A 27,433-nucleotide genomic window follows, 5' to 3' on the forward strand; every position below is an offset into this window, starting at 1 on the left:
TAGTGCTCCTTCAATATCTAGCTAAAAACATTATTGTCAGTCTGAGACCTGTATGCCTGCTAAATTCATCATGGGTCTATCCATGCTTTCATGAGCCCATAAACAGCACGTTGACCTGAAGTGTACATATTGTGTGGTAATATATACATACCTGCAAGGAGGAGTACTTATGTATTTTATTTGATTAGATAGAAACATGCAAGGGTTTCCATAAAGTAGCCATTCTGCTATATCCCAGTTACTGTTCAGGAAGGGGCAGTAAATTCCTGATAAGCCCTTTTCTCAATTATACTGCTGTATTTATGTACTATGTATGCGTTACGATCATAAGAAGGAAAGGTTAAGTATTTAGATATCTGTTGTATTGTATGTACTCTGCGTCTTTGCGTGTCTTTACAATTTCACAGATGGAAAGAAGAATTAGAAGAGCTGAAACAAAAACGTGTACGACTATTAGGAGACTGTTTGTTATCGTCCTCATTTCTGAGCTACCTCGGTGCCTTCTCATGGGACTTCCGTTATCAAATGCAAGTGGAGGACTGGCAAGCTGATGTTGTACAACGTGAGATTCCACTCAGTCAACCATTCAAGTTAGAAACATTGTTAACAAATGATGTTGAGATCAGTAAGTGGACATCTGAGTCATTACCACCTGATGAATTATCAATACAAAATGGAATACTCACCACAAATGCTAGCAGATACCCTCTCTGTATTGATCCTCAGCAGCAGGCTTTAAATTGGATCAGAAAGAAAGAAGAAAAGAATAATTTAAAGGTAGTTAGTTACTGTATGATCATTCCATACTTCATATGTACTTCTGTTCTTTATTTAGATTTGTACTTTTAATGATCCTGACTTCATCAAGCAACTAGAACTTGCCATCAAGTTTGGTTTTCCATGTCTGTTTAAAGATGTTGATGAGTACATTGATCCAGTCATTGATTCTGTACTGGACAAAAACATTAAAGGTTGTGAATTCGATATGGTTCTCCTAGTATATTTATACATGCAAACTTAGGTTCTGGTAATCGTCAGACCATCACACTAGGAGACAAGGAGGTGGATTATGATCCAAACTTTAAACTCTACTTGAATACTAAACTAGCCAACCCCAAATACACACCAGCCATATTTGGAAGAACAATGATCATCAACTATACAGTAACACTGAAGGGGTTGGAAGATCAGCTACTCAGTGTGATTGTTGGGTTTGAGAAGAAAGAGTTAGAAGAGCAACGTGAAAGATTGATCCAAGAAACAAGGTAGACTTTTATGTTTTTGTAATGTTATAATGTCAAGGAGCTGTTTAAGTTTATAATTGCATAATAATCATTTGTTTATTTCATATTAGTGATAACAAGCGACTGTTGAAAGATTTAGAGGATACTTTGTTAAGAGAGTTAGCTACCTCTACTGGAAACATGTTGGACAATGAGGAACTGGTACAAACCTTGGAAGAAACTAAAGTTAAAGCTTCAGAGGTACAGAAAACATTATGTATATACATAAAACCTATATGTCTATTCTATGTACATTGCTATATATGTAGGTGTTTGCTAAACTGAAAGAAGCTCAAGTGACATCAGCAGACATCGACAAACTCAGAGATGGTTACAGACCAGCAGCAAGGAGAGGTGCTGTACTCTTCTTCATACTAGCTGACATGGCAGCCATCAACACAATGTACCAATACTCCCTCAGTTCTTACCTTGAAGTGTTCAACTATTCCCTTAAGAAGAGCCTCCCAGACTCTCACCTACCCAAGAGACTGAAGAATATCATGGACACACTTACACACAATGTATACAATTATGCTTGTACTGGTGAGTGTTAAAGTATTTGCATGAAGTTAGTTGTACTTTGCGTGGGAGGATCAAAGTGCCACCACTTACTGTATTTTCCATACTGTACCAATTAGCTGCATAACTGTACTGTATGAGTCATACAGTTATGCAAGGAATGTTACGAAAACAAACAGCATGTACATGACATTTTAAATAGCTAAAACTAATCCTACAAGTTGGTTCTATGACTAGAAATAGATTACATGAACACTGATCACGGAAAGTCAAAGCAACAACCCCACACAGACAGCACGATGGATCACGTGTGTGACACTGTCAAACGCTAAAACTAGCCAAACTAATGTTACCAGTTCATTCCACGACTACAATAGATTATATGATAACTTACTGATAGTCTGATCACCAAAAATTAAAGCAATTCAGAAAATCGCTTCAAGCAAGATGACCAGGAAGTATGACAAAACACTTAAAGCACCACCTATGTTTGTGTGTATGAAAAATACAGCACGAGGGGGTATGTTGAGAAGCTAATACAGCACATGAGGTGAAGCTCTTGACACACAACCTTGTGCTATATTTTCCGTACACACGTGCAGCAGTGCTTTAACCTATAACATAACTGTAGCAATGAATGCTTTGCACAACATATTGTTCAAAGTCACTCTAATTTTTTATCATACCTATTGTTTATCTTACAGGTTTGTTTGAGGTGCACAAGTTATTATTCTCATTTCAAATGACAATTAAAATTCAAGAAGTAGAGGAGAGCTTACAACACGAAGAATTAGATTTCTTTATAAAGGGAAATATCTCATTGGAGAAGAGCTCTCGGCTCAAGCCATATAACTGGATTCCAGACCAGGGCTGGGAAGACATTATAAGGCTGAGTGAAATTAGCCCTGATGTGTTTGGTAGCTTACCTGGTGATGTGGAAAAGAGTGAAAAGGCATGGAAAGAAGTGAGCACTTATTGTAGTGTGAAATTTGATTTGCTGCTGTGGTAATTATTGCACTTCATCTGCAGAATACTATAATTTATTGCATTGGTTCTTGTTTCTAGTGGTATGATCTGGACACTCCAGAATCTGCTACGTTTCCTGAGAAATACTCAAGGAATCTCACTGACTTGCAGCAACTGATGTTGTTGAGATGTTTTAGAGTTGATCGTGTCTACCGAGCCATCACCAACTTTGTGACCCAGAGGATGGGAGAGAAATATGTCACACCACCTGTGATCAGTTTTGAGTCTGTGTTTGAACAGTCCAGTCCTCTGTCTCCCATTGTGTTCATATTGAGCCCTGGAGCTGACCCTGCTGGAGACCTAGGGAAACTGGCTGAGAGAATGGGATTTGGAGGGAACAGACTGAAATTCCTAGCCATGGGACAGGGTCAAGAGAAGGTAAATGAATACTTTTTCACACATAGCCAAGAATCCAAGATCACTTTCCCATTAACTTGTCCTAGCTTAAAGAGTTGTGTTAGCCATTATCTTTTAATTTTCCATGTTATTAACAACATAGACACAAATAGAAAGAAACTTCATTTTTTTGCCACTTATAGGTAGCCTTGCAACTACTGGAAACTGCTGCTTCAAGGGGTCACTGGCTGATGTTGCAGAATTGTCATTTGTTAGTTCGTTGGCTGAAGGACTTAGAAAAAGCTCTAGAGCTACTGCCCAAACCTCACCCTGATTTTAGACTCTGGCTAACCACTGCTCCTACGCCAGATTTTCCAATTGGTATTTTACAACGATCACTTAAGGTATCATCATGTTTGACTGAGTATTGTGTTACTGTATGTGTGAATGATCATGTCAGGTTGTGACAGAACCTCCCAATGGACTAAAGTTGAACTTACGTAGTACCTATCACAAGATTCCTGCATCAACACTTCGAGATTGTCCACATACAGCTTTCAGACCTCTTGTGTTTACTCTAGCATTCTTCCATGCTGTTGTTCAAGAGAGGAGAAAGTATGGAAAGGTAACATTCACATGTAGAACACATAATAATTTTATACACATGTAAGTGTTTATTGTCACTGAGTTTTGTATAGCTACATGTGTTGTTGCTACATATTCTGATTTACACAGATTGGATGGAATGTATCATATGACTTCAATGAATCAGATTTCCGGGTGTGTATGGATATACTAAATACTTACCTCACTAAAGCTCATGAAAATGGAGACACCAAAATTCCTTGGGAGTCCCTGAAATATCTCATAGGAGAGGTATACACATAATGTAGTACAGACAATTTGTTAACAACATTAATGTACAGGTTATGTATGGTGGAAGAGCAATTGATGACTTTGATAGAAGAGTACTGAAGACTTATATGGATGAATACATGGGAGACTTCATATTTGACACATTCCAACCTTTTCACTTCTTCAAGAATGTTGACGTGGATTACTGTATCCCTGAAGATGGCAACAAGGGCACTTATGTGGAAGCTATTGAGGCACTACCACTGGCAAACACTCCTGAAGTATTTGGGTTACACTCTAATGCAGAAATTGGCTACTTTACTAGAGCAGCTAAAGACATGTGGTCACAACTGATAGAACTGCAGCCTCAAACTAGAGAATCTGGCTCTGGTATTAGTAGGGAAGAGTTTATTGCCAACATTGCTTCTGATATACAGGTGAGAAGACACCATAGCAAATCAGTGATGTTTATCACATTGATCTTGTTACATTCCAAGTTACCAGAGTCATACAAACTTGATGTGATCAGAAAGAAACTTGGTGACGTGATGTCACCCACCACCATTGTATTGCTACAAGAGTTGGAACGTTTTAACAAGTTAATCAAAAGAATGTCAGTGTCTCTGAGCAACCTTCAGAAGGTTAACTCTTCATAAAGACAGTGATGTTTTGTGACAACCAAATTGTGTTATATTTGTACGCAGGCACTGGCAGGAGAGGTTGGAATGAGTGTAGAACTTGATGAGTTATCCAAATCATTATATAATGGTCATCTTCCCTCAATATGACGTGCATTAGCTCCTGCCACATTGAAATCACTAGGAAATTGGATGCTGCACTTCTTAAGAAGAAATGCTCAATACCAACAATGGGTTTGTATAGTTGTACAATCTACACACATCAACACATAACATATATACATTTAGGTAAAAGAGGGAGAGCCATATGTGATGTGGCTATCAGGTCTACACATTCCAGAGTCTTATCTTACAGCACTAGTACAGGCAACATGTAGGAAGAATGGTTGGCCACTAGATCGGTCCACTTTGTACACTGCAGTCACTGAGGTATGTAGCCATATTGTAGATGAATGTATTAGCTGTGATACAATATGTGTACATTTACTAATCATATTGCTAGTAATATACTGTTATTCTTCTAGTATACTAATGCTGATCAGGTGTCTGAGAGAGCACCGTCAGGTTGTTATATTAGTGGACTGTATTTAGAAGGTGCCATCTGGGACCAGGAGAATCAATGTCTTCAGAAGTCTCTTCCTAAAGTTCTCATTGAAGAACTACCAATATTACGGATAATTCCTATTGAAGCACACCGTCTAAAACTTCAAGTAAGCACACTTTTACGTATAAAAGCCTGTCCATAAATTAGTATACATAGTTTATGTAATTGAACTGATAATGTCATATAGACACTGACAGTAGCACATGATCACCAGCTGCTAGTGCTACAGCTCTGTCCATTTTACAAACATTGATTACTTAAAATAGCTAGATACCATTTACTACTGATACTTTAGACAAGTACCGTATTGCCTTGAATTACGGCCGATCTTGTATAAACGCCTGGTCCCGTTTAGTTGCCAGGGGTATACAATACAGCATCATAACAAAATATAAATGCTGGGTCTCGAATAAATGCCAGGTCTCAAATAAATGTCTAGTGCAGTCATTATTTTTAACAATTCTGGGTGGTGTTATAAACGATGAAGTGAAGAACGTTTTAGAGTTCCTTTTAAGCTTGAATCTGTGAAATATGCTGAGGGAAACATCAAGGAGAGTCCAGAAGAGTACAACACCAAGGTATGAAGTTGACTCGTGAATGCTGATCAGGTATACAGTGGAGCCTCTTTATTACGGAAATTTTGGGACCCAGAATTTTTGGCCTTTTTGCTGTAATATAGAGGTTTTCTTCTTTCAGGTATAAAAAATGTATTAACCAGACCTGTTGGAGCCAAAATGCTTCTCCTTATTATGGAGTTTTTTTCTATTGTGTCCTTAATTCGGGGAGTTTGTTAAGAGAGGTTCTACTGTATAAGCGCCGGCCTTGTATAGTCACTGGTCTCGTTTAGTAGCCGGGGTAAAAAGTTGTTTGAAAGAAATAAACGACCAGGCCGTAATTCGAGACTATACGGTACTATAGTAGCAAATTCTGGTTTCCAAAGGGAAACTGATTGGTGTGTGTGTGTGTGTGTGCGCACGTGTGTGTGCATGCTATAGTGGCATAGCAACTATTGAGGTAATCAAGTTAGTAAAAGTTTTTTTTTTAATTTATTTATTATCAAGTACGGCCACTTATTGTTAATTTTATGTTTCAAATCAGAAAGTTAGTGTGGGTGAGTGGCTCATTATTCATTACAATTTATATGCACCTGACTGTTTTATTAGTTAGCCAAATGCTCTATTTGACTATCTTGATCTTTTATTAACTGACTCATTGATAAGTGAAAGGGTTAGTCCCTTTTCCTGACATTGGGATTGGTCTTCAGCCCATCTAACCTTCCTTTCTCTGTGCCTAGGGATGTAAGCAAGTTAGTTTAAATCTTCTATATAATCATTAAACATTGAAATGGTGAAATAACAGTGAAAACTTCATGATAATGGCCGAATTTAGGTGGTGATACATACAGTAGCAATGCGGGCAGGCAATCTGAACATAAAATTATCAATAAGCCTAAGTGAGGATCATTGAAGAGAATTCATATCGTAGTACTACCAACCCTCATAGAGCAGTCAAATGTGCCTTGCTTACAACATTCTTTCTAGCTTGCCCTTGTTCTAATGTAGTTGCGTTTGCGTGTGGATGTTGTGTGTAGATTTTTGCAGGAGTGAGGAGCAAGCACACAACTGTCTTGGGGGTGTGCCCAGTTTTAACATTATTTTCCATAATTAATTTATAATAGTAATGTGTGAGTTTTTGCATTTCCTCACATTAGAACACATTCTGGACACCAGTTTACCAGGGGTTAATCTAGGGGGGGGGGGGGGGGGGCACAGGCCCCCCCTGGGTTAGCTATTGCCCCCCCCTAGGTTTATACTTAAAGCCTTGAGAAATGGAAAGGTTTAATTGATCCCAAAGTTGTATAATCCAATGGTCAATATTCAATGGCATCACAGTAAAATTTCACCAAAATTGAGTATATTTATACCTAAATTTTCAAAATTTTCCTGGGGGAGCATGCCCCCAGACCCCCCTAGAATCCGAAGCAACTTACTTCGCCCCCTCTAGGTTTATATTCTGGGTTGAGCCCTGTTTACACCACATCAGATCGTCGTAATGCCATGGGAGTTGGTCTTGTGTTTGAAGCAGATCTTGCTACTAAGGAACATATTTCCCACTGGGTGTTACAAGGTGTGTGTCTACTACTGAACACAGACTGAACAACAACAATCACATGTTTAGCTAGTTATTGTTCCCCATTGTATATAGTAATGGATTGTACCACATGTCGCATGAATTATATTTTTATGATGATATTAAATACAGTATTCAACGTGATGTCACTAACCAGTCGCGCGTGGCCAGACCGCTTTTTCCTTTTTCTCAGCATGGCGCTTATCGATTTTAATTTTAAGCGCCTTCGAGCAACGCTTATAATGGATGAATTTCATAATAATGAAAGTTGCCCCTAGCAACCTGAATTTATAATATTTGTAGGGGTAAATGTCTATAGTAACATCTCCAAATTTTAAAAGGATAGCATATATAGGTCATGAGATATAACATTTTAAAGTTTGTCATTTTTCCATACATTGTTTATGAGAGGGGGCAACAGTTGCTCCTTCTGGGCAATCACATAAATAATGTGTTGGAAAACAGCAGATTCTATTGATGTCATTTCTCAATTTAACATTATTTGTAGGTGTGAATCTCACAATTAACCTCTCCAAATTTAAAATGATAGAGTATGTAGATCATGAGATGTGACATTTTAAAATTTGTGGTTTTCCCATACAGTATCCATGTGATTGCCCAGAAGGGGCAACTGTTACCCCCTCCCATAGATAATGTATGGGAAAACTGCAAACTTTATAATGTCATATCTCATGACCTATATATGCTATCCTTTTAAAAATTGGAGACGTTGCTTTTGACATTCACAACTACAAAATAATGTCAAATTCAGGTTGCTAGGGGCAACAGTTTAAAATTCCTTATTATGAAGTTCATCTATTAAAATCGATAAGCATTGTGCGGAGAAAGAGACATTCAGTGAATTTCAGTTCTCTTTTGCCTGTTGGTCACTCACAGCTTAATGGAAGTAGACAAAGTAGTTCCAAGCATTGAAGTAGTCTCGTGCCCAGACCGCTTTTTTTCTTTTTGTGTGGGGGCGGAGAAAAAAAGCCTCCGCCCCCACACAAAAAGAAAAAAAAGCGGTCTGGGCACGAGACTAGCATTGAAGTTTGACAGGCGAACAGTGTAGCTTCAATGTCTTGTTCAATGTACCAGACAAGCACGTGCATTTACACGTGCACAACAGTCACACGTGTGTCTCCTGCTGAAATTCGTTATTTCAGCTTTGACTTACCATTTCATTGCTGATTTCATTACTGATTTCATTACTGATTTCATTACTGATTTCATTACTGATTTCATTGCAAGAAACTCCGACTGTAAAAGAGATTAAAATGGTACGCAGAGTAGCTGCTCATGATCATAAACTGTACAAGCAGCCAAAATATCTCCCTTCTTACCACTCGTACTGTAACGAGTGTCTCGTGAAGTTACAGAAATAGCTACTTGCCCAGAGTGCAGAAAAACGGTTGTGCAGAGAAGTGAAGGATTTACCAAATGATTTCTCAATGTTGATGAAATGGCTTTAAAGGAAAACTAGAAATAGTTTATGTGGTGTGTTCTAACGACTGCCCTTTGCAGGTGAGCTGCTGCCATAGCAGCATCCGCCATCTTAGAGTACAACCCGTTTTTGCAACCCTGATGGTGTTTCTTTCTATAAGAGTAAAACAATACCCAGGAAGTAGAGCTGCTGCTTCTGCATACTACAGCCAAGGTTAAACCTATGGTCTCTCCTATGCTATCCATCATCACACTATCAGGACTGCACAATGGATTGTACTCCAAGATGGTGGATGTTGATATGGCAACTTCACCTGCAATGGGTCTATAGCGAGAATATCAAGATCACCACATGCTGAAGTAGATATAATCTGAGAAGAAAGATGTCAATACGTCCCAGTGCTATATGATGAACATGATATGGAACTGAATTTCTACTGTGAAAAATGTGAGCAATTAATGTGTCAATACTGTGCAAAAAGTAACTAAGTTACAATAGGTAAAGAGACAAGAGTCAAACAAGCCAACATGTTAAACACATAGAGAACTCTATTTGGATTCAATGGATATGGTAGAAACTAAGGAAAAAACGGTACAGTAGTTTCTCCATATTTGAGTCCAAATAGCGCGGCGCGATCTCTGTGTGTTTAACATGTTTGCTTGTTTGACTCTTGTTTCTTTCCTTTTTTCAGCGATCTCTATTCCCATGTTTTAATTTTTTACACTAGTTTGTTTACATTTTACAAATCCATTTATGGATAGCTAACATGATAATAAGAGGTGCTGGTGGTGTTTGATATTACACAGTACTAAACAGTCAGTCATCATGTACAGTAGCTGTATGGTCAGCTAATACTATCAGAGTTAACAAACACCAGTGTATTGTTTCCTTACTATTGAATGTACTTTGTACTATACAGCTTTGACATATCCAACAATAGACAGTGTATAGCATGTTGTAGTCAACAATAGTATGGCTTCTGATTGATCATATACACATGTACACTTGTGCAGCTATGTGATCACAATAAGTCAAGTACTGTATGACAACAAATATTGGCAAAGCTAATATTTGGCGATTTGCTATAAAATAGCAGTTGGCGAAATTTTAATTTGGCGAAATGCTCTCACTGAAAAATTGGCGAATGGCGTAAGTACGATGCTGTACTGACTCACTTTGACGCCGTATTGTGCTGCTCCAATTTCTTTCGTAGCCGCACCCACTTTCAGGATTATTTGCTGTCTGTAGACATACTCGCCCATTTATCAATGGCTGCACACGAATTCATGTCTGCTGCTTTCTGCAAGCTTACGTGGAGCCACGCCCACTAATCGAGTATGAGTTCTAGTCTAGTCAGTAAGCCATACCCATTTGCATGCGTGGAACCACGCTAATTTACCAGTTTCAGCAGTATCCACGAAGGTTTGTAAAATAAACCTACTTCAACAACTGCTTGGCCCAAGGTTTATTTCTATCTGTTTAATGTGTTTGTTTATGAGAAAAAAGTTATCAACAAGTTTTAAAAATATGTATACTGACGAAATTAAAATTTGGCGTATTAGTGACGAATCGTCAATTCGCCAAATTTAGTTCACCGCCAAATTTAATTGATATACAGTATGTAGTGGTATACACAACAACATTGTTGTGGTTAAATATAGGATAGGTAATGACATTGGGTTTCCTAATGAACATATAGATTGAATACTTATTAACACATATTTACACTTTGGTTACCCTTGCAGAGATGAAGTCAGAAAATCAATGGCAAAGTGAACCTACTAGAAGCAAATTTGCTTGAGAATGGGTGTTATCATTGTAATATGTATTTTAAGAAAATAGGTCACATGAAGAAAGACATAGGAAGGAAAGTTATGTAGTTTTTATCCCCCAAAAGTTCTCATTTTGCCCTATGGAAAAGATGAACAAAATGGCATATTTCAGTTATGTACAAAAGTACTTTTATTGGTTACTTTTGACTTCATATGTTCCATTGGACCTATACTTCTTCCAAATTAACTTCTAAGGCTTTTTTTGTGAGCTTCCTAAGGTAGTGTTAGGTGTGTGTTCTATTAGGATTTTGGCAAAAACAGGTGATCTTTATTATGAACCACTACTGTGGTTCATAATATACACACTATATTAATTAGTGATCATGCTTTAAAAGCCAGAACACTTTTAATTTTTTGTACTATACATGCCACTTCCACCACTGTCACAGCTTGTGTATGGTGGGTGCTCTGTTATATCCAAACACCTGTGTATCACAATTGTGTTCAGATGTCCAGATAAGTGAATCCCACTCATTTATCTACTTTGTTCAACCACTCTAATAGAGCATACAATACTCTAATAGAACAAGCAGTATAGTTGTCAAAACACTCTAATAGAACAGTCATTTGTACTGCTCAGATAATCGGGAATTCGGATATTCAAAGTCTAGATAATCAAGGACTTATTGTCCTTCGTGATTCAGCTTGAGTATAACAGACAAAACAATAGCTGGAACTGCCACGGAATCAGGAAGTACACACATGTTTGATACCAATGGTAGCTATTTAGTACAGTTCAACAAACTGGTGATGGTGAACTGTCTGGTCCAGTAAGTATTATAATATAGTATTTGTTGCTTAATCACATCTCAGTGTTCCAGTGTGATGATCAGTTTATCCACACTATTGTAGAGATGTACCGATAATCGGATTGGTGATCGGATGGGCTACCAATACGGAAATTTCTGCCATATCAGTAATTGGCACAAATGCTCTGAGAACTGATATCGCTACCGATAGTTTGCATGGCAAATATGAGTACTAGCAAAGCAATGAAAAGCATTTTTGCTCACTACGAACAAATAGAAAATCTCTCTATACTATTTCATCGAAATGCTAAGTTACGAGAAGCCATACGACTGCACGTGTTAGTACTGCTGTTTGTGTTAGAATATTGTTACCCAGATCTTCTGAAAATGGTAGCTGTTACACTTTAAGAACGCCTGTAATTCTATTTGATTTTACAGAATATACAATAATCAGATCGGTATAATTGGTATCGTCTCTTTTAGGTACAGATTAATCGGATATCGGTACAACTGAAAAATCCTTATCAGTACACCTCTACACTATTGGATCAGTTCAGTTAAGTAGTCCCTATGATGTAGCAGTCACCAATAACAATCAAGTACTTGTTACTAACTATGGTAATCACTGCATGTCCATCTTTACTCTTGATGGTAACTATGTGGGCAAGATTGGTACACCAGGTAGTAATAGGGGTCAGTTGTGTAGTCCTTCCAGTGTGACTGTTGACTTGTATGGCCACATAGAAAGTTGTAACAATTGTGTATCAATCTTTGACAAAGATTGTGTCTTCATACACTGCTTTGGGTCCAGTGGCTCTATAGTGATAGCCAATTGTCATCTCCTTGTGGAACAAGTCCTAATGGTAGTATTTGTGTCTGTAACCACGATAACAAACGTTTATTAAGCCAAATGACGTAATGATTCTATTTTTTGATTAGTCTGGAAGATCACTTTAAGTTCTTACGTAGGGTTCTCAAGCCAGGAGTAAAACAATTAAACTGAACTCTTTGAGCATTCATGACTTTATTGTCAAGTGTGTGTGAATGTGTAAATTTTGATTTGTGAAGCTAGCTCAATATTAACCAACGGCATGTGTGTTCTATTAGAGTATTTGTCCATCCAATGACTTGTACATCTTATAGGTACTGAGCAAGTTTGAGTTCCTATCCAGTCAGATACAGAAAGATACTAGTGATATTGATAAAAGACTGCACACTATTTGTTCTGCTATGTTAAGTTGTTTAAGCTTCCCCCCCACCAAAACCAGGATGTGAACTCCCTGAAGCAAAGGTGTTGTGTAACAAGTATGAATGTGTGTGTACTAACTGTACTTGTGTGTACATGTGTACGTTCTTGGCTCAATAAATACTGCTAGAAACTTGTATGCTTCATTGGTTACAGAGTTTCAGAGTGCTTGTTGTACTTGTTGTAGTGTACACTAACTCTGGCAAGTCTCCCAGACTGAAATCGTACTATGCTCACTGGGAAAAAAGGATCTTTGATGCTATTTCTAAGGAGTGTTATAGGTCAGATTGGCATGAATTTTAAGGAATTTGTAGTCCTATTTTTCTATAGATAGTTTGAACTCTTCATCTTACCACATGCTCTGAAAAGCAGTTGAGACATTACTGTCAGCACCAGAAGTGGTGCTTCATCCACCTGCTAATGAGCTGTGCAAGTTGATGATGCAAGCCATGAGAGATGTAGTGGAAGGGTAAATGAAGTATTCAATATAGTTTATTGATAAATTATATTTGATATTCAGTACCAAGTTGTTCCCACTTTGGAAGAATGGTTCTTGTATAGAGGCACCTCCACCTGAGCCAGTGACGTTCGCATTCTTCTCAGACATCAGTATGCACCCTGATGTGGTGGACAAAGCTGCTATGGTACAAAAGAACATTCAGAGAGTTGTTGGGGAAATATTGAAGTACCTGTCAGTGTGGAAGAAGTATAGACCATCGTGGAAGCTGCAACGAGTATGTTGTATACTGTGTATGTTCCAATGATGGCTTCTTATTCTGTGAGTGTAAACAATTCTTTTGTATGCTACACTGTTAGAAAGAAAGAGAAATGGGAACCTGCTGGTGTGCCACACCATGGGTATATTATTGACAGGAAGACAGAAAACATGTTTTTCATGTATGCATAACTCCATGGTCCCTTCTCGGAAAGTACACGGTTTGTGCATTATAGCTTAGGCACCTTACATTCCAAATTCCAGCAAAATCACTGTATGCATTCGTGAAATACAAACCTTCAAAGTTAGGCTTATTTTCTTTGTTATTTTTTCTCCATTTTTTTTCTGGGGACCTAATTTTTCTGGTGCGAATCTGAGCAATATTTACGCAGTTATGGATGATTATTTGTGTTAAAGAAGATATTTTGTCACACCTGCTGGTAAACCACCAAAGAGAATGGCTTGCAATTATGTATAGGTTAACCATCACAATTCAACCTTTTGTGGTTTAAAAGAAGCTGCAGTGAGTGCTACAGAGTTACAAAGAAAAAAACAAAATCACGGGGTTCAAAATATTCTCACCAAGTAGCAAAAAGTGCACAAAAACGTTGACAAAAAAGTTGTCTAAAGAAGGATCTCCATACTTAACTGAGTTAACTCCCAACAGCAAATTTCACAGCAATCGAGGTACAATTTCATGTTTTATACTGGCTTTTGAGAGTGTGTGAAAGGATATAGAAAAATTAGGAAAACACAAAGAAAAAAATATTTGAGGACCTGTATTTTACAAACCCATATGTGATTGTGGTATGTGGAGTAAGACAGCTATAATGCAAAAATTGATAAGGGACCATGGAGCCATGCATGCATAAAAGTACTTTAAATAAAGTACCCATAGTGTGGAACACTTGCTTTCTTGGCCACACTGTTTGTCTTGATCTATAGCTAATCAGTTATTGTATTGAAATAAGTAATAACACAGTGTTTGCTTATTTTTATCCAAGTTTACATGTTCCTACAGGATATAATGTTGGAGAAATTTGCACAGAAGGATCCCTCCTGTACCTCGTATGATGAAAAGCTTCAGTTTTATGATACATTATCAGAAGAGGTATAACATATTGTATATCTCAGTATAATTCATTAGTGTACTGTTACAACAGGTGATGACTCAGTCAATAAAGAAGGAGATAGATTGTATTATGTTACATCTGGAGCCACTGGCCCGTACTATCAAGGAGAATGCTAAGACCTGGGTGACATCACTTGGCAAGTTATTAAATGATTCTGCAAAGAGTAGATTAATGCAACTGAAAGATAATTTAGAGGTACGTATTAATACACTGTGAAGGACATGGTACTGTATGCCATAGAGCTGGGTTGTTAAGCGCATGCACTTATAATTTTAGAGAAAACTTTTGTAAAAATAATACTATCTGTTAGGCGCATATGCATATTAGATAATTATGGTGTGTTTAACACTGAATCACTATGTTGTAGTAGAGTAGTTCATGGTCACCACACCAGTGTATAAGGATATTTGACTCCATTTTTGGGTGAGATGAACAAGAATATTGCAATCTAGAAGGTTGATTTGCTGTATACATAGTGAAGGAAAAACTACGCAGTTCACTAAAGGCCTAGTCAGGTAAGCTTGCTTGTAGAGTGGTTACTCCGTACAGAGTGGTAGCTTCGTGATGGGGGCATGTCCATATTCAAAAACGTGCGGAAACGATCGATGAATAAGCTATAGCACTAGTTTTCACCTTAGCCCAATGTTTTTCAACTTGTAGGATGGCGAGGATAACAAAACACTCTCCGTCTGAGTGGTTTTCATAGCGAAATCCAAGTCGTGCATCCTAATCACGTGAGTGTTGATCGATCCCCACAATCGATTTCAACACCAACGTCTATGTAAACACTGTCCAATTCCACAGCCTTCTTTGGGTTTGGCTTTGGGTTTTGTTATGTACAGACATCCTACGGATCACGTAATTTATATTGCCACCACAAAATTACGTAACACTGGAAACTTCACTGATGCATACTTGTGCCACGTGAACTATACTCTCCTTCTTGTTTGGCGGTAATTGCAAGGACTCAGACTGCTACCTGGTGATTAATGATGAAAATCATGAAGGTGAGATTTCACACACATCGTATCAGTGTCTGAATCAATGCACCAGTCAGTATACGTAGTTACTTTAATACGTTTACACCTGGTTTAATATTATCAAGTCTGCCAGTTGGATACTGGAGGGCTTGCACAAAAGGCAGAACCTGTACGAGGTGCTTACCACTAGCCCAGGGAACCTAAGATACATTAAATCTCTCCTTGAATCTCTCTCACCTTGTTACACTGTGTAACTTCAATCTGCAGTGGAGGCTATTACAATGAAGACAGTTGTACAGACAAGCAACAGTTATCCAAAACACTGAGCACATGCTTTTAGGAAATTTTGCGAAGGTCTCTAAAGGAGCTAAAGACCGTAATCTCACTTAAAATTAGTTCACAACCGCACGAAATACCGGCAGTTCAGCTCACCATTTTTCTTTTAAATCATCAACCATGTTTATCAATGTACCACCTGAATCTTGATCTTGATACTTATCATGTTGTATGTCCTTGAGACAAGTATAGTTCCACCTCAATTATCCCTTTCTTTAATTAGTTGTAATTTTTAGTTGTTATCCCATGTAATTATGGAAAATTAAGTATTTCATGTGGTTATGAGCTAATTTCAAGTGAGATTAGGATCTTTAGAACTGTTGCTGTAAAGATAACCCGGCCCTTAGACAATAATGATTTCCATTGCTGGTATGCTGCTGTATTTTGATTAATGCATAAACGAATGTTGATTGGTTTGAGTGCAACATTCGAAGTTTTAATTTGGTGAACATTGTATGTAGCTATAGCTACGGTTAGCTAGACATTATGCAGGTGGCATAATTTTGAGTGTATTGTAGCTTAATTTATTAAGCAGTAGTCGTTGTTCTGGCTCCCTTTGGCAAATGGAATTTCTCACGTCGACACTATTGTGTGTCTGTTTAACGAGATATGGCAGCAGGAGAAAGCACACAAGATGTAGCTGCTGTTTAAAAACCTTACAGCAGTACACAACTCACGAATGTCCTTCCTCTACAGCTTGTCCCAACTATACTTCGTGATTTTCAGTGGGCATGGTCACTCGTGGGACATGAGCTAATTGGTTTGTCAGACACCTAATGGCTTCGCGTACAACCACCTTCCATTACTTTCTAATGTCTCATGTGTAACTGCCCACGGCGAAAACTGTTCATGGGGTGATGAGCAGTTGGATTCTTGCAGTATTCTGCTCGCTAATATAAGCAGGTTGCGCATGCACAAAATTCAGACTTTGCTTGTCATTCAAATAATGCACCCTTTGAACCATTGAACACATGCAGTAAATTCATTTATGCACTAATTTTGATTGTGACACTTTTAGCGGGATTTAAATGCTGTGTTTAAAGACTCTGAAATTGTCACAGGTGCACCCTTGTGTAGTTGTGTGTTCTTCAAACCTCTATTGCACTCTATTCTGGTTGACATAGCCATTAAACTGTATTTGTCCATCCGCAGACATCTAACTATACATATATCACTCTTCCATTGTGTCTTGGAGTGTTTGCCATTAGTAAAGGTGTTTATCATCTACATCATATAGACCATGTGTGATCTTCAGTGTGGTCCTGTGAAAAATTTGCTATGGCTTTAGATTTCGTGGAAAGTGTTTTATTGCAATAAATGTCTAAATGTCTTTTCAAACAAAATATCTTGCCACAGCACAAGTGTACTTTATTTACCTTTTAGTAAGCTCTATCTTCCATTACCATTAACATTTTAATAATTTTCATACCATAAACAAATGCTTGATAATCAGTCCATTGTTCCAGTTGTATTAGTATTAGTGTACAGTATACACACATTAAGACCCCTGAAATCAGGACGCCTCACTAATACAGGACATCTTGATAATCAGGACACTTCTTCATGGTCACATTTGTATTAGTGCATTAAATCAGGACACGGAATACCATTGTTAGGTCCAAAGGTATACTAGTTTCACTGTCAGCACGTTGGTATATATGGCACTACACAGAATTGTTATAAACTATGAGTGCGCTATACTTCTTTTTTACTTATAATTATAGCAAAGGAACTGAATACTAGTACCAAACGATAAGTATTACAATGGAGAAGCTACAGTATGCAGACAAAATTCAGAAGTGAAGGCGAAAATCCTCCCAGTGTAATGCCATTTCAAAGTAGGGATACTGCGATAGTCGTGACATACGACATGTCATGACATAAGGTTCCATGATATGATGACATGACATAGGTTTCTTTATGTTGTGACATAAATGTTTCTTAATAATGCACAATTTTTTTCATTTATTATGATGTAATAAATACTGGATGGTAGGAGTAAAATATGAATGAGTATGAGCAGTGTTGTTGTTAATTCCACAGTTGTTAAGATGTCACCTAGATTTACGTTGATATTTTGCATACATAAATCATTTAATAAGTAAAATGTATTGCAAAACTAAGAATTGCTTATGTCGTGATTCACCTTGCCTGCCAAGAGACATACACATGTGACTGCAGACAAGACACAGTTGTAATGTGATACCTACCGAAAGTGATGCTCTAAGGAACAATGACTGAATGAGGGTACTCCTTACTACTTACCAACTGTCATGAAAACCACACTAAACTAACCACAATACTACACACAATGTATACTCGTGAGGTTTTATATAGATCTAGAGTCAGTGTTGGGGGTAATGCATTACTTATGCAATACGTTACACAATGTTATTACCCTTTGTTTACTTAGGGAAATATGCTATAAAAGCTAGTAATATAACTCAAGTTACTTTTCATACAAATGTAATGCGTTACCTAATAATTTTATTACAAAGTTATTAAACTCTTACTACTCCACTGAGTAATGCCTAGCCACAACAAAGTAATGAAGCCCACAAGAACGTGGTAGTTGCACATACGACAGCTTAAGGCCGTGCACACAAAGTAATATAATTATTATAGTATGTAGTAATAAGTAATGAGTTACTTTTAAAAAGTAACTACCCCAACACTGTGTTTTTGAAGGACGTCCTGGATGGATTTCCAGGTCCAAGAGATACCAACTTGAAATGTTGGGTTCCCAATAACCTCAGCTCAATATTGTATATACTTCACCTCCAGACAGTGGGTCACCAAGCACAGAGAAATCTGGTAGTTACACATTACAACTTGGTGACTAATAGTATTAATAACTTACTGGCTTCTTTGCTGTGATAAGATTTACAGGCAAGTTGTTTACAGGAGGTACTTGCCACTTCAGTGATGATATCATGTTATTAATGTGATTACTGTTAGCTTAGGACATGTTAGTTATCAGTATCGGTTTCTCAGCTACTCACACTGAAATTACTATTTAGAGGGAGGAGTTGTACAATGGAACCTCAATTATCCAAACCCCTTGGGACCAGGGGTGGTCTGTAAGTCTGAAAAATCCATATCTCTGAAACTGTGTATAAACCTTGAGCATTTTAGTATTATTGACTACCCTAATAGCACTACTCTAGTAGAGCAGTCATTTCCGTAGTTCGGTTAACCAAGAATCCGGATAAGTGGGTTTCGGATAACTGAGGTTTCACTGTATTATATTTTGTGTTTAACATAAAATTGAATCAGACACTGAGCTACAGTGAAGCCTTATTGTTACGGAGCCAATTGCTTGTGTGGGACCTGCTTGACACGGTCACTACATATGACAAGAAAGTTTGGCGAATTAAGAACAAACTTTCCTGTCATATGTAGTCTGGTCATATGGCAATGCAGTATACAAGTAAGGTTTCACAGTTTCTTAAAAATGTATAGCCACTACCTATAGTGAGGATGAGAAACTAAATAGTTGAGTGCACATGACTAACTGAGGTACTAACATTTAACTCGGTCAGAGAGAAATATTAAAACTATTTAGAAATGTATAGCCCCTTATCTTTACTACAAATAGTCAACAATACTTTGCCATCCTTCAAACTAGCTCAGCACTTCATATTCTAATAAAACACAGTAAAAGCAATTATCTAGCTAACATGAAGGCAAGCACATGGATATTTTCTATATGTATATACATTCAAGTGCATTACTGTGAAATCAAGTCAAAATTTCTTAGCTTTATGACACAGGTAGCTGGCCATGGACTAAGCAGGTCAGTTTGTGGTTACATGATGGCCAGGTGGTCTTACTATACAGTGAACACACTTGGGACTGTAGTTGCATGGCCCCATTCCTGAGGATCTATAATGATGATCACAACTCTTACCAACTCTGTAGAATTATAGTCCCTAAAAACTTGTAATTTCTGCCCCATAGTTATCGGCTATCACAGTACACCAAAACTGAAGCCACAAATATAATCACAATGACATAATGATAATGTCATCACTTACTCTAGATGAGGCATAGAGGCTCTGAAAGTCTTGCACCTCTCCTACAATGAGTGTGATAACACAGCACATATATACTTCAAACCAAGGGTACTCTACCTAGCTCATTTGGTTCCTCAGGTCCGACAATATCCGCTCTGTATTTCTGAACATCTTTCCAAGGGCCATTCAAACTTTCTCATGTTTCAATGGTAAATTTCCTCATCATTTGCTGCTCTCATGATCACCAAGTGATAATTGGTGACTATACCACCCCACCATACCAGCCAAGGACTCTGACACCAGTTAAAATGAACGCTAAGCTAAAGTCAAATATCACTTAGAGTTAGAAAAAGAGGATAATCATATAACATTACTAGCCATTCATAGTAGCACAGGTTATATCCAATAGTAAGCTCCAGCTCCTGGCATTATAGTGAACAAGCTAGGATCATCAATATCTGTTTCACGCGCGCACACACACACACTCACTACACATGTGAATGTGAATAGCGCACCATCTGGCAGGTTGGCATTTTTTTGAATCAGTTGAAAATTTTTTCCTTGATTTCTCCGTATAAGAGCATTCGTCAACCATTCTCATGTCACCAAATAAAGTTACTTTCAAAGGTGCCATTTTCCCGGACATCTTGATTGCTTGATTCACTGTGCAATAGCCCCTTGATCAAATTTTGAATTCAACTGATAGTATAGATGTGACTACCCCTTGTTGTGGTATTTGTTTGATCCCTACTACATTAAGGTGTGTACTCCATGGAGGCTAGATGCTTGATTCTCAGGAAACGTTGACAACCAACTATCTGATTGTTGCTGGTGTATTTTGATTGTGGCACAGTGTAAGGTGCAGAGAGATTATTAAGTACTGCCTGGTACATTGATTCGGGTACTGGTACTCTGTGTGTGAAATCTCACCTTGATGATCTCCACCAGTACAGTCACATGTTTTAACAATATTTACATCTGAGCTGTGGAGGCTAAGTAGCTGGAACTGTCCTATTAACAACGTCAAGCACGAAGAGCGGTGTCTTGTACACTTGCCACAATATAGTTACCGGTATTATGTGATTTTATGGTTGATATAGTGATCACGTGATCCGTAGGATGTCTGTACATAACGAAACCCTTTGGCTTTGTCTTCACATGATTTCATTATCGTTCTTCGCATATGGTTGGGTGTTCCGCTTTTTCCCTTGTCACCGCTTTGTACATGCTTGTTTGATTGATCAATTCGGTGACCACCTCCTAGGTTGCTCACATGGCCCGTTGCGTATCCAATGCCATGATGCTTTGGTTACTGTTGTACATCATGCTCTACTCCGAGACCACCCTGGTGTTCTCCGGGAGCAAGGTATTGCCTCTTCTGACCAGTCTCGTCCTGGGGACATTTTATCACCCTAATTTCTCATTGGGTCGTCCAGCATACTTTGACCTCTCTGTCAGGTGCACAATTTAGCCTGCTTTTATATCCTCTGCTGCTTCTCAGGCTGGGGTGGCTGCTGCCGCCAGTGAGGAAGCTAAGAACAATGTAGAATCTGTTACCAATGATGGAGGTGATTTTATTCCCCTAGTGTGTGAATCATTCGGTGTTTGGTCTCCTTTTGCTTTGTCCACTCTTTACAATTGCTGACCACACTACAGTTAAAAATGGTTTGTCTCGGAAGTTGGTTAGGAGGCAATTGTTGCAAAGGTTATCAGTGACTTTATGGACATACAATGCCAAAATGGTCCTCAGACACTACGCTCTTTGCTCGGAGGATGCTATAGATTTTGTTTAGGTTTTATAATGTAGTTAAGTAGGTGTAGCTTGTAAGTAGTTTAGTTTATTGTAGTTAGTGTGGTAGTTTGTAATTAGCTAGTCTTTGTATTCTTTTGTGTTTAATTTTTCTGTGTAAATTGTAGACCGGCTACATTTCGTATGTATCCTTGCTAGCTGGGCTACATACGAAATGTAGCCCAGGCGGCTCCTTTAATCTGAGGTGTGAAAGTATTACATATATATAGCTAAGTTTCCTGCAGACAATTATCCTTGCAATTAGCTACACACTATAGTCCTACCACTTCGGATGAAAACAGTATGTTACAATCAGTAGCCCCTTTTGATGTGACCAATTATAGTTTTTAGTTCAATCACAAACAGTGAGCATGCAGATTATGGCTGGCAAATGAGATTCAGTGCCAAGTTCACAGTGATAATGGAATCTCCTCTTCAAAAGCAGGTCCAGATCATCTCACCTACATGTGGTGTACCCAAATAGAAAGCATCGTGATATGCAAGTTTCATATAGTGACATGTGACTTCATAACAAAAAGGGTAGCCTCGTGCTGCCTGCCTCAATTTAGTAAGGAGGCATGCTGGACATTCTAAGATTTTACAAAATGTTTGCAAGTTGGCATTTTCACTAATGTAAATATTTTATAAGGAGTGTTTGTTTTGTGGTGTACATTAATGGATTGGTCTGTCCAAACTCTCTAATAGAACATACACTTGCACTACTTTGATTAGCTAATACAATACTTACAATTAACAAGATTCATTTTAATGTCACATTTTCTTAGGGGTTGTTTGTAGAGCTGAAGACACCACCTGATACTTTAGAAGATCTCAAATTTGTTCTCAGTGTTATTGCCAATATTAGAGCAATTTCTTTAACTGTGGAACTGAAATATCATGACATTCATGAGAGATATCGTACTCTAGTCATGTATGATGTACAGGTACTTACACATGTGTACTAAACTAAATATACAGCAGTGTTCACCATTATGGCCAGATACTGTATACCATAGTATTTATGTATGTACAGGTGTGCCCCTACATTGTGTTCATAGTACATTATGCTGTGTTATATATACAGGTTCCTGAAGAGGAGCTTAAGCTGTCTGATGGACTAGAGAAAATGTGGCTGGACTTGTTCAAGGAGGCTAAAATGGTTGACCGTAGTCTAGTGACTGTGAAGGAGAAGTTCACAATAGGCAGTAGTACCACACTACTATATGTAATGATCACATCACTTCCTCTATTATGTAGATAACTTGTGAACAAGTGAAGGAGTTTACTGGATCAGTTTCTGTCTTCCATAATAAGTTTTCTGAGTAGGATCCTGGAATTGTAGGTGAAGACCTGGACAATGGTATGTACCTCTAGCTTATATGCACGTATTGTATGTGTGTTTATTTCTTTCCTTCTTCATTACAGGTGTTAAGAAGCTGAAGGACTTCCAGGCAGAGTTTGCAGAGTTAGAGAAGGAGAGACAAGAGCTAGTGAATGCTGAGTTGTTTGACCTACCGATCACCCTCTACTCAGACCTGGACAATCAACTAAGTGTTTGAACTTTATGATGCACAATGAGTATGTGTGTAATAATATGGAATTGAATTTTTAAGTGATGTCATACAGATTGCTCGTGAAGGTCTGGAACATAATGGGTTAATCTGGATATTGAACAATTGACTATATATAATTATATACATACGCGGATCTGAGGGGGGGCCAAGGGGTGCTGTGCCCCCTTGGCCCTTTTCTTGCCCCCTTGGACCTACAGTACTATATTGATACCAGAAACTAGAATCATGTATTCACACTGTATGCAGAAGTATAGAAAACCAATGGGCAAATAGAAGACAACAGTTATAAATGTACTTTACAGTTGTAGCTAAACTGTAGCTACACTGTAAAGAAAGTAGGCAAATAAATGCACAAAGATCAAAATACTCTAACAGAGCAGCCACTACTCTAATAGAACAGTCGCAATTCTAACGTCATCAATTTTCACACAACACAACAAAACTAGCTACTCCTTATTTTGATTTAGTGTACACTTTTCCATCAAACAGGTTTGTCTCACATAGGCTAACCAATCTTTGTATGCAGTGCAAAGCATACACTTTGTTAGCTATAAGTGCTATCAAAAATGATCTCAAATTCAAACCTAGGAGGTCTGATTTTTAAAAATTTTCTCCAACTACCTAGTCTTAAATTAAAAACTCTATGTCCATCATTCAACCAGCTATATGCTGAATAAAGTTATTCAAATGAATATATACAACTTGTGTACTAGAATTCCATTCTTATCCTCTTAGTGGAATAAACACTGTTGTACACTAAAACTTCTTGCTTCCCCTTGGCCCCCCCCCCCCCCCCCCCTGACAGTGTCTCCTAGATCCGCCTATGATTATATTATGGTATTGGTGATGTTATGAGGTACAGCAAAATCTGTCAAATCAGGTCACTGCATAAAGAGATTGCCTGTCTAAACTAGCCATTATGAAAATCCCCACATCTAGTCTGGTAGTCAAATGCAAAAAAGGCCATGTACCTGGAAAAAAATGATATGTAAGAGGTTTTGGTATCATTCCAAAAAATCCATCTTAGGGGAAAATTTTTACTGTTGTTGAAATGTTTGCATGTAATTTCTGTGACAAGTGGTTGACAGCTGGAGTAATAATCACCAGCTGCAGCTTACTTGTTGAGTGCATGTTTAGTAAAAATATATCACAAGTACAGTACTATGGTCCGGTTTTGCACATGCATTAGTTTGCAATTAGCAAGTCTAAGTGGTAGTTGGTGAAAATAAGTTTGTACATGTTCATGCAGCAGAACTCTTAAAGGACCCTCCATATAAAGTACACTCTGCTTTAACGTGCTTATAAAGGACAGTTTCTGAGGTTTCTGTGGACTTCTACTAATACAATTTTACCTCATAAAAGGAATAACAGTATACTTTCAATCCCCTTGCTCCCTCCAACAGCTCCATCTCTTATCTTCCGTCTTTAAAAACATGACAATATCAAATGCTGCATGTATGGCTTGCACATTTGTGAGGTTGAACATCCACTTTTACATGCACCCATCATTAGCTCATAAAGCTACTATCTTTATTAAGCCTCTGGCTTTTCTTCTGTGTTGGTTACTGTGTATTTGAGTATGTTGTATTTGAGTATGTTGGTTACCATGTATTTGAGGGATGAGTATTTAGTAGTTTTAAGTTGGCTTCATTGTTGCCTAGGTTTATCATTGCTTTGATCAGCTGTCCAATGTATTTGTGGGGTACGTTTTTCATTTGTGTCTACACTAGGGCTCCACCGCTAATGGATTTGGAATCTCTTGTCTTGGTAATGTTTGCATGGGTGTTGTTTCTTTGATGGTTCTTTGTTCAGTTGTCCAGCAGGAATGTGCTTGACACATTCCTGCTGGACAACTGAACTGTATAGATGTATCACTACATAACGTGTTACCAATATTAATATATTCATATTGTGATAGCTGTACATGACAGGTTGTGTAAATGATTTTAATGCAAAAATTGGCTGGTACAAAGTTTGTCAACAGTAGCATGAGTACTTCTCCTATACTGGATGTCTCAAGGTATATACATACCCACTCATGCAGCTAAGTGTTTCAGATGTTTTACTGTAAATGTGTGATCAGCTTCACCTCCCAGGAACCACAGTATGGGATATGACCTTTTACAATCAGATTCCCTACCCGTATGGCATCATGTCATCACATCCCCACTTATGTACTTGGGCTACTGTATAGGGACATTGAATACAGTATAGAACAATTATGCTCAGAAGCCATGCATATGGCTATATAGCTACATTCACTCTCCGTTATTCTAGTCCGGTAGTCAAATGCAAAAAAAGGCCATGTACCCAGAAAAAATGGTATAAAAGAAGTTTTGATATCATTCTGTGTGAAATTTAATAGAGAATAATATATCCAAATGTGCCAACTGCATACAAAGTGACCTGCTTAATGCAGCCATCTCCTTAATTTTTTGTTTTGAAAGATTTTTCCTGGGGTTACCAGTACCCCTAGCACTAAAAATGTTAAAAGTGCTAGACAAAAACTATTGCAATGAATGATGAATGAATCAATGAGTTAGAGCGACCTGACCCTTAGCTAGGCAAGGTCAAGTGCTTAATAAGGTCAGAAAATTTTGTCCCTGTGATGACCAGAATAGACAGGTTTCACTGTATAATAGGATTCCAGTGATAAAAGTATAGTATTCAAGTTGAAAAATACAAGGACAAACACATGTAGTTTCTAGTGTTGAAACTTATAAATGAATAGTGCAGCTTCTAGAGTTGAACTTGTATAGTTTAGTGGTGCATCACAACATATTAAAGACAGATCTTAAGCTTGCACCATTGGTGATGTCAGGAGTAATCATTGTAGAATAATTGTTCCAGTGGAACCATGACATGATGAACCATGAGTCCATGACATGATGAATATGCCGCACCTGTAATAGGCTGGAGCAGTATACATACTGCAGTACCATTAATAACATTGTTGGTAAATGTCAAGTCCATTATTGATACATGTATATATCATTTAAATCTAGTTGTGTAAGGACACCTGGAAGTGTTCCAATTATCTAGGTGTCCTGAATTTCCAGGTCACTTACATGCCAGCTAAGGAATACTTTGGGACTATTACCTAGTGTCCAGATTATACAGGTGTCTTCACTTTCAAGCGTCCTGGTTTCACTGTAGCAATACAATGGTACGTTATGCTCTGACTACCAGATATAAGTACAAGTGTATGTATAGGTTTAATTTCTTAAAGGGTTAGTGTGCGTGTGTTCAGTTCTGATCATATTGCAATTGGTTGCTTTTCCACCATTGATCAGGCATGGGGCGAAGTACATGTGAAAGTACTTAAGTAAAGTAAAAGTACTTTGACATTTGTTGAAGTACAAGTACATGACATAATATAGTTTTAACAAAAGTACAAGTACTTTTGAAACAAATACAGATTATGCTTACAGTGTTCACAATTGCATTTATGTAGTTTTGGTTGCACCTAATAAAATTGTGAAAACCTGCCATCTGTAAGGCGAAATCTTTTAGGAGTAAATAGCTTTCCTGCAATGCTAGAGTCTCAGACACAGAGGAAAATGGTACTCCTAAGATGTTTTTTGCCAACTGTGAAAGCAGAGGATATTTCTTTTGGTTGCCTTATTTGCTGGATTTTGGGCCATTGTTACTGTGACAATTTCAATGTATTCATCCACCTGCTTAGTGAGTGTATATACTTTGTTGTTGTTGACCTTCTGTTCAGGACATAATCTTTCTTCTTAGCTGCTATAGCTGCCTGCTTCTTATAATGATCAACTAAATCTTTCAGGCCAAAAGCAGTACAACTGTTTCTAAGATCAACAGAGAAATGAATCAGAAGATGGGAAACCTGTTTTTAGAGCAAATGCAGCAATTGTGACTTCAACCAAAAGCCTGACCATGTCAATCCAGGAATATATTATCTTTGAGCCAAATTCAGCCAATATACGTATATAGCTACAACTTATTTCACTTATACATATGTAAATGGACTTCATTGTACTTCAAAGTACTTTAAGTACCTTAAGCTACATTACTTAGGACTTAAGTATAAGTACAAGTACATTAAATTTGTAAAAAATGTATTTAAGTATAAGTACAAGTACTCAAGAAGGTGTACTTAAGTGTCCTTAAGTACAAGTACCAAAGTACTTTGCCCCATGCCTGCCATTGATAGTTTTTAACCACCTATTATGGTTGTCCTATTACCTTGATGTTTTGTACAAACCGA

The 27,433-nt window shown here is 37.8% G+C and overlaps 3 protein-coding genes across 5 annotated transcripts in view; 2 read left to right on the forward strand and 1 right to left on the reverse strand.

Moving 5' to 3' along the window:
* The window catches only part of LOC136245985 (dynein axonemal heavy chain 10-like), a 55,030-nt gene extending 49,944 nt beyond the window's left edge, over nucleotides 1–5,086 (forward strand). Inside the window, exons 50-63 of the mRNA XM_066037433.1 lie at nucleotides 408–777; nucleotides 836–971; nucleotides 1,022–1,265; nucleotides 1,355–1,484; nucleotides 1,553–1,826; nucleotides 2,507–2,766; nucleotides 2,868–3,206; nucleotides 3,368–3,568; nucleotides 3,625–3,789; nucleotides 3,900–4,040; nucleotides 4,091–4,456; nucleotides 4,517–4,660; nucleotides 4,724–4,891; nucleotides 4,946–5,086. Coding sequence (XP_065893505.1) covers nucleotides 408–777; nucleotides 836–971; nucleotides 1,022–1,265; nucleotides 1,355–1,484; nucleotides 1,553–1,826; nucleotides 2,507–2,766; nucleotides 2,868–3,206; nucleotides 3,368–3,568; nucleotides 3,625–3,789; nucleotides 3,900–4,040; nucleotides 4,091–4,456; nucleotides 4,517–4,660; nucleotides 4,724–4,807 — 2,854 coding nt within the window. The 3' untranslated portion in view covers nucleotides 4,808–4,891; nucleotides 4,946–5,086. The remainder of the gene's footprint in view (nucleotides 1–407; nucleotides 778–835; nucleotides 972–1,021; nucleotides 1,266–1,354; nucleotides 1,485–1,552; nucleotides 1,827–2,506; nucleotides 2,767–2,867; nucleotides 3,207–3,367; nucleotides 3,569–3,624; nucleotides 3,790–3,899; nucleotides 4,041–4,090; nucleotides 4,457–4,516; nucleotides 4,661–4,723; nucleotides 4,892–4,945) is intronic.
* The window catches only part of LOC136245998 (uncharacterized), a 220,963-nt gene that overhangs the window by 64,025 nt on the left and 129,505 nt on the right, over nucleotides 1–27,433 (reverse strand). The window lies entirely within an intron of this gene.
* Nucleotides 5,230–23,244, forward strand: LOC136245997 (dynein axonemal heavy chain 10-like). Of its 2 annotated transcripts, none has more exons than XM_066037452.1 (11): nucleotides 5,230–5,367; nucleotides 11,897–11,969; nucleotides 12,557–12,718; nucleotides 12,847–12,940; nucleotides 12,990–13,128; nucleotides 13,180–13,393; nucleotides 14,396–14,485; nucleotides 14,538–14,702; nucleotides 22,414–22,572; nucleotides 22,713–22,988; nucleotides 23,054–23,244. In XM_066037452.1, exons 5-10 carry the CDS (start codon nucleotides 13,097–13,099, stop codon nucleotides 22,887–22,889), a joined length of 837 nt encoding a protein of 278 aa, XP_065893524.1. In that variant the 5' UTR covers nucleotides 5,230–5,367; nucleotides 11,897–11,969; nucleotides 12,557–12,718; nucleotides 12,847–12,940; nucleotides 12,990–13,096; the 3' UTR covers nucleotides 22,890–22,988; nucleotides 23,054–23,244. The 2 variants fall into 2 exon arrangements, with proteins under 2 accessions (XP_065893524.1, XP_065893525.1); XM_066037453.1 differs by having other exon boundaries at nucleotides 12,994–13,128.

Source organism: Dysidea avara, chromosome 15, assembly GCF_963678975.1.
Source record: "Dysidea avara chromosome 15, odDysAvar1.4, whole genome shotgun sequence".
In the NCBI taxonomy this organism is placed as follows: Eukaryota; Metazoa; Porifera; class Demospongiae; order Dictyoceratida; family Dysideidae; genus Dysidea; species Dysidea avara.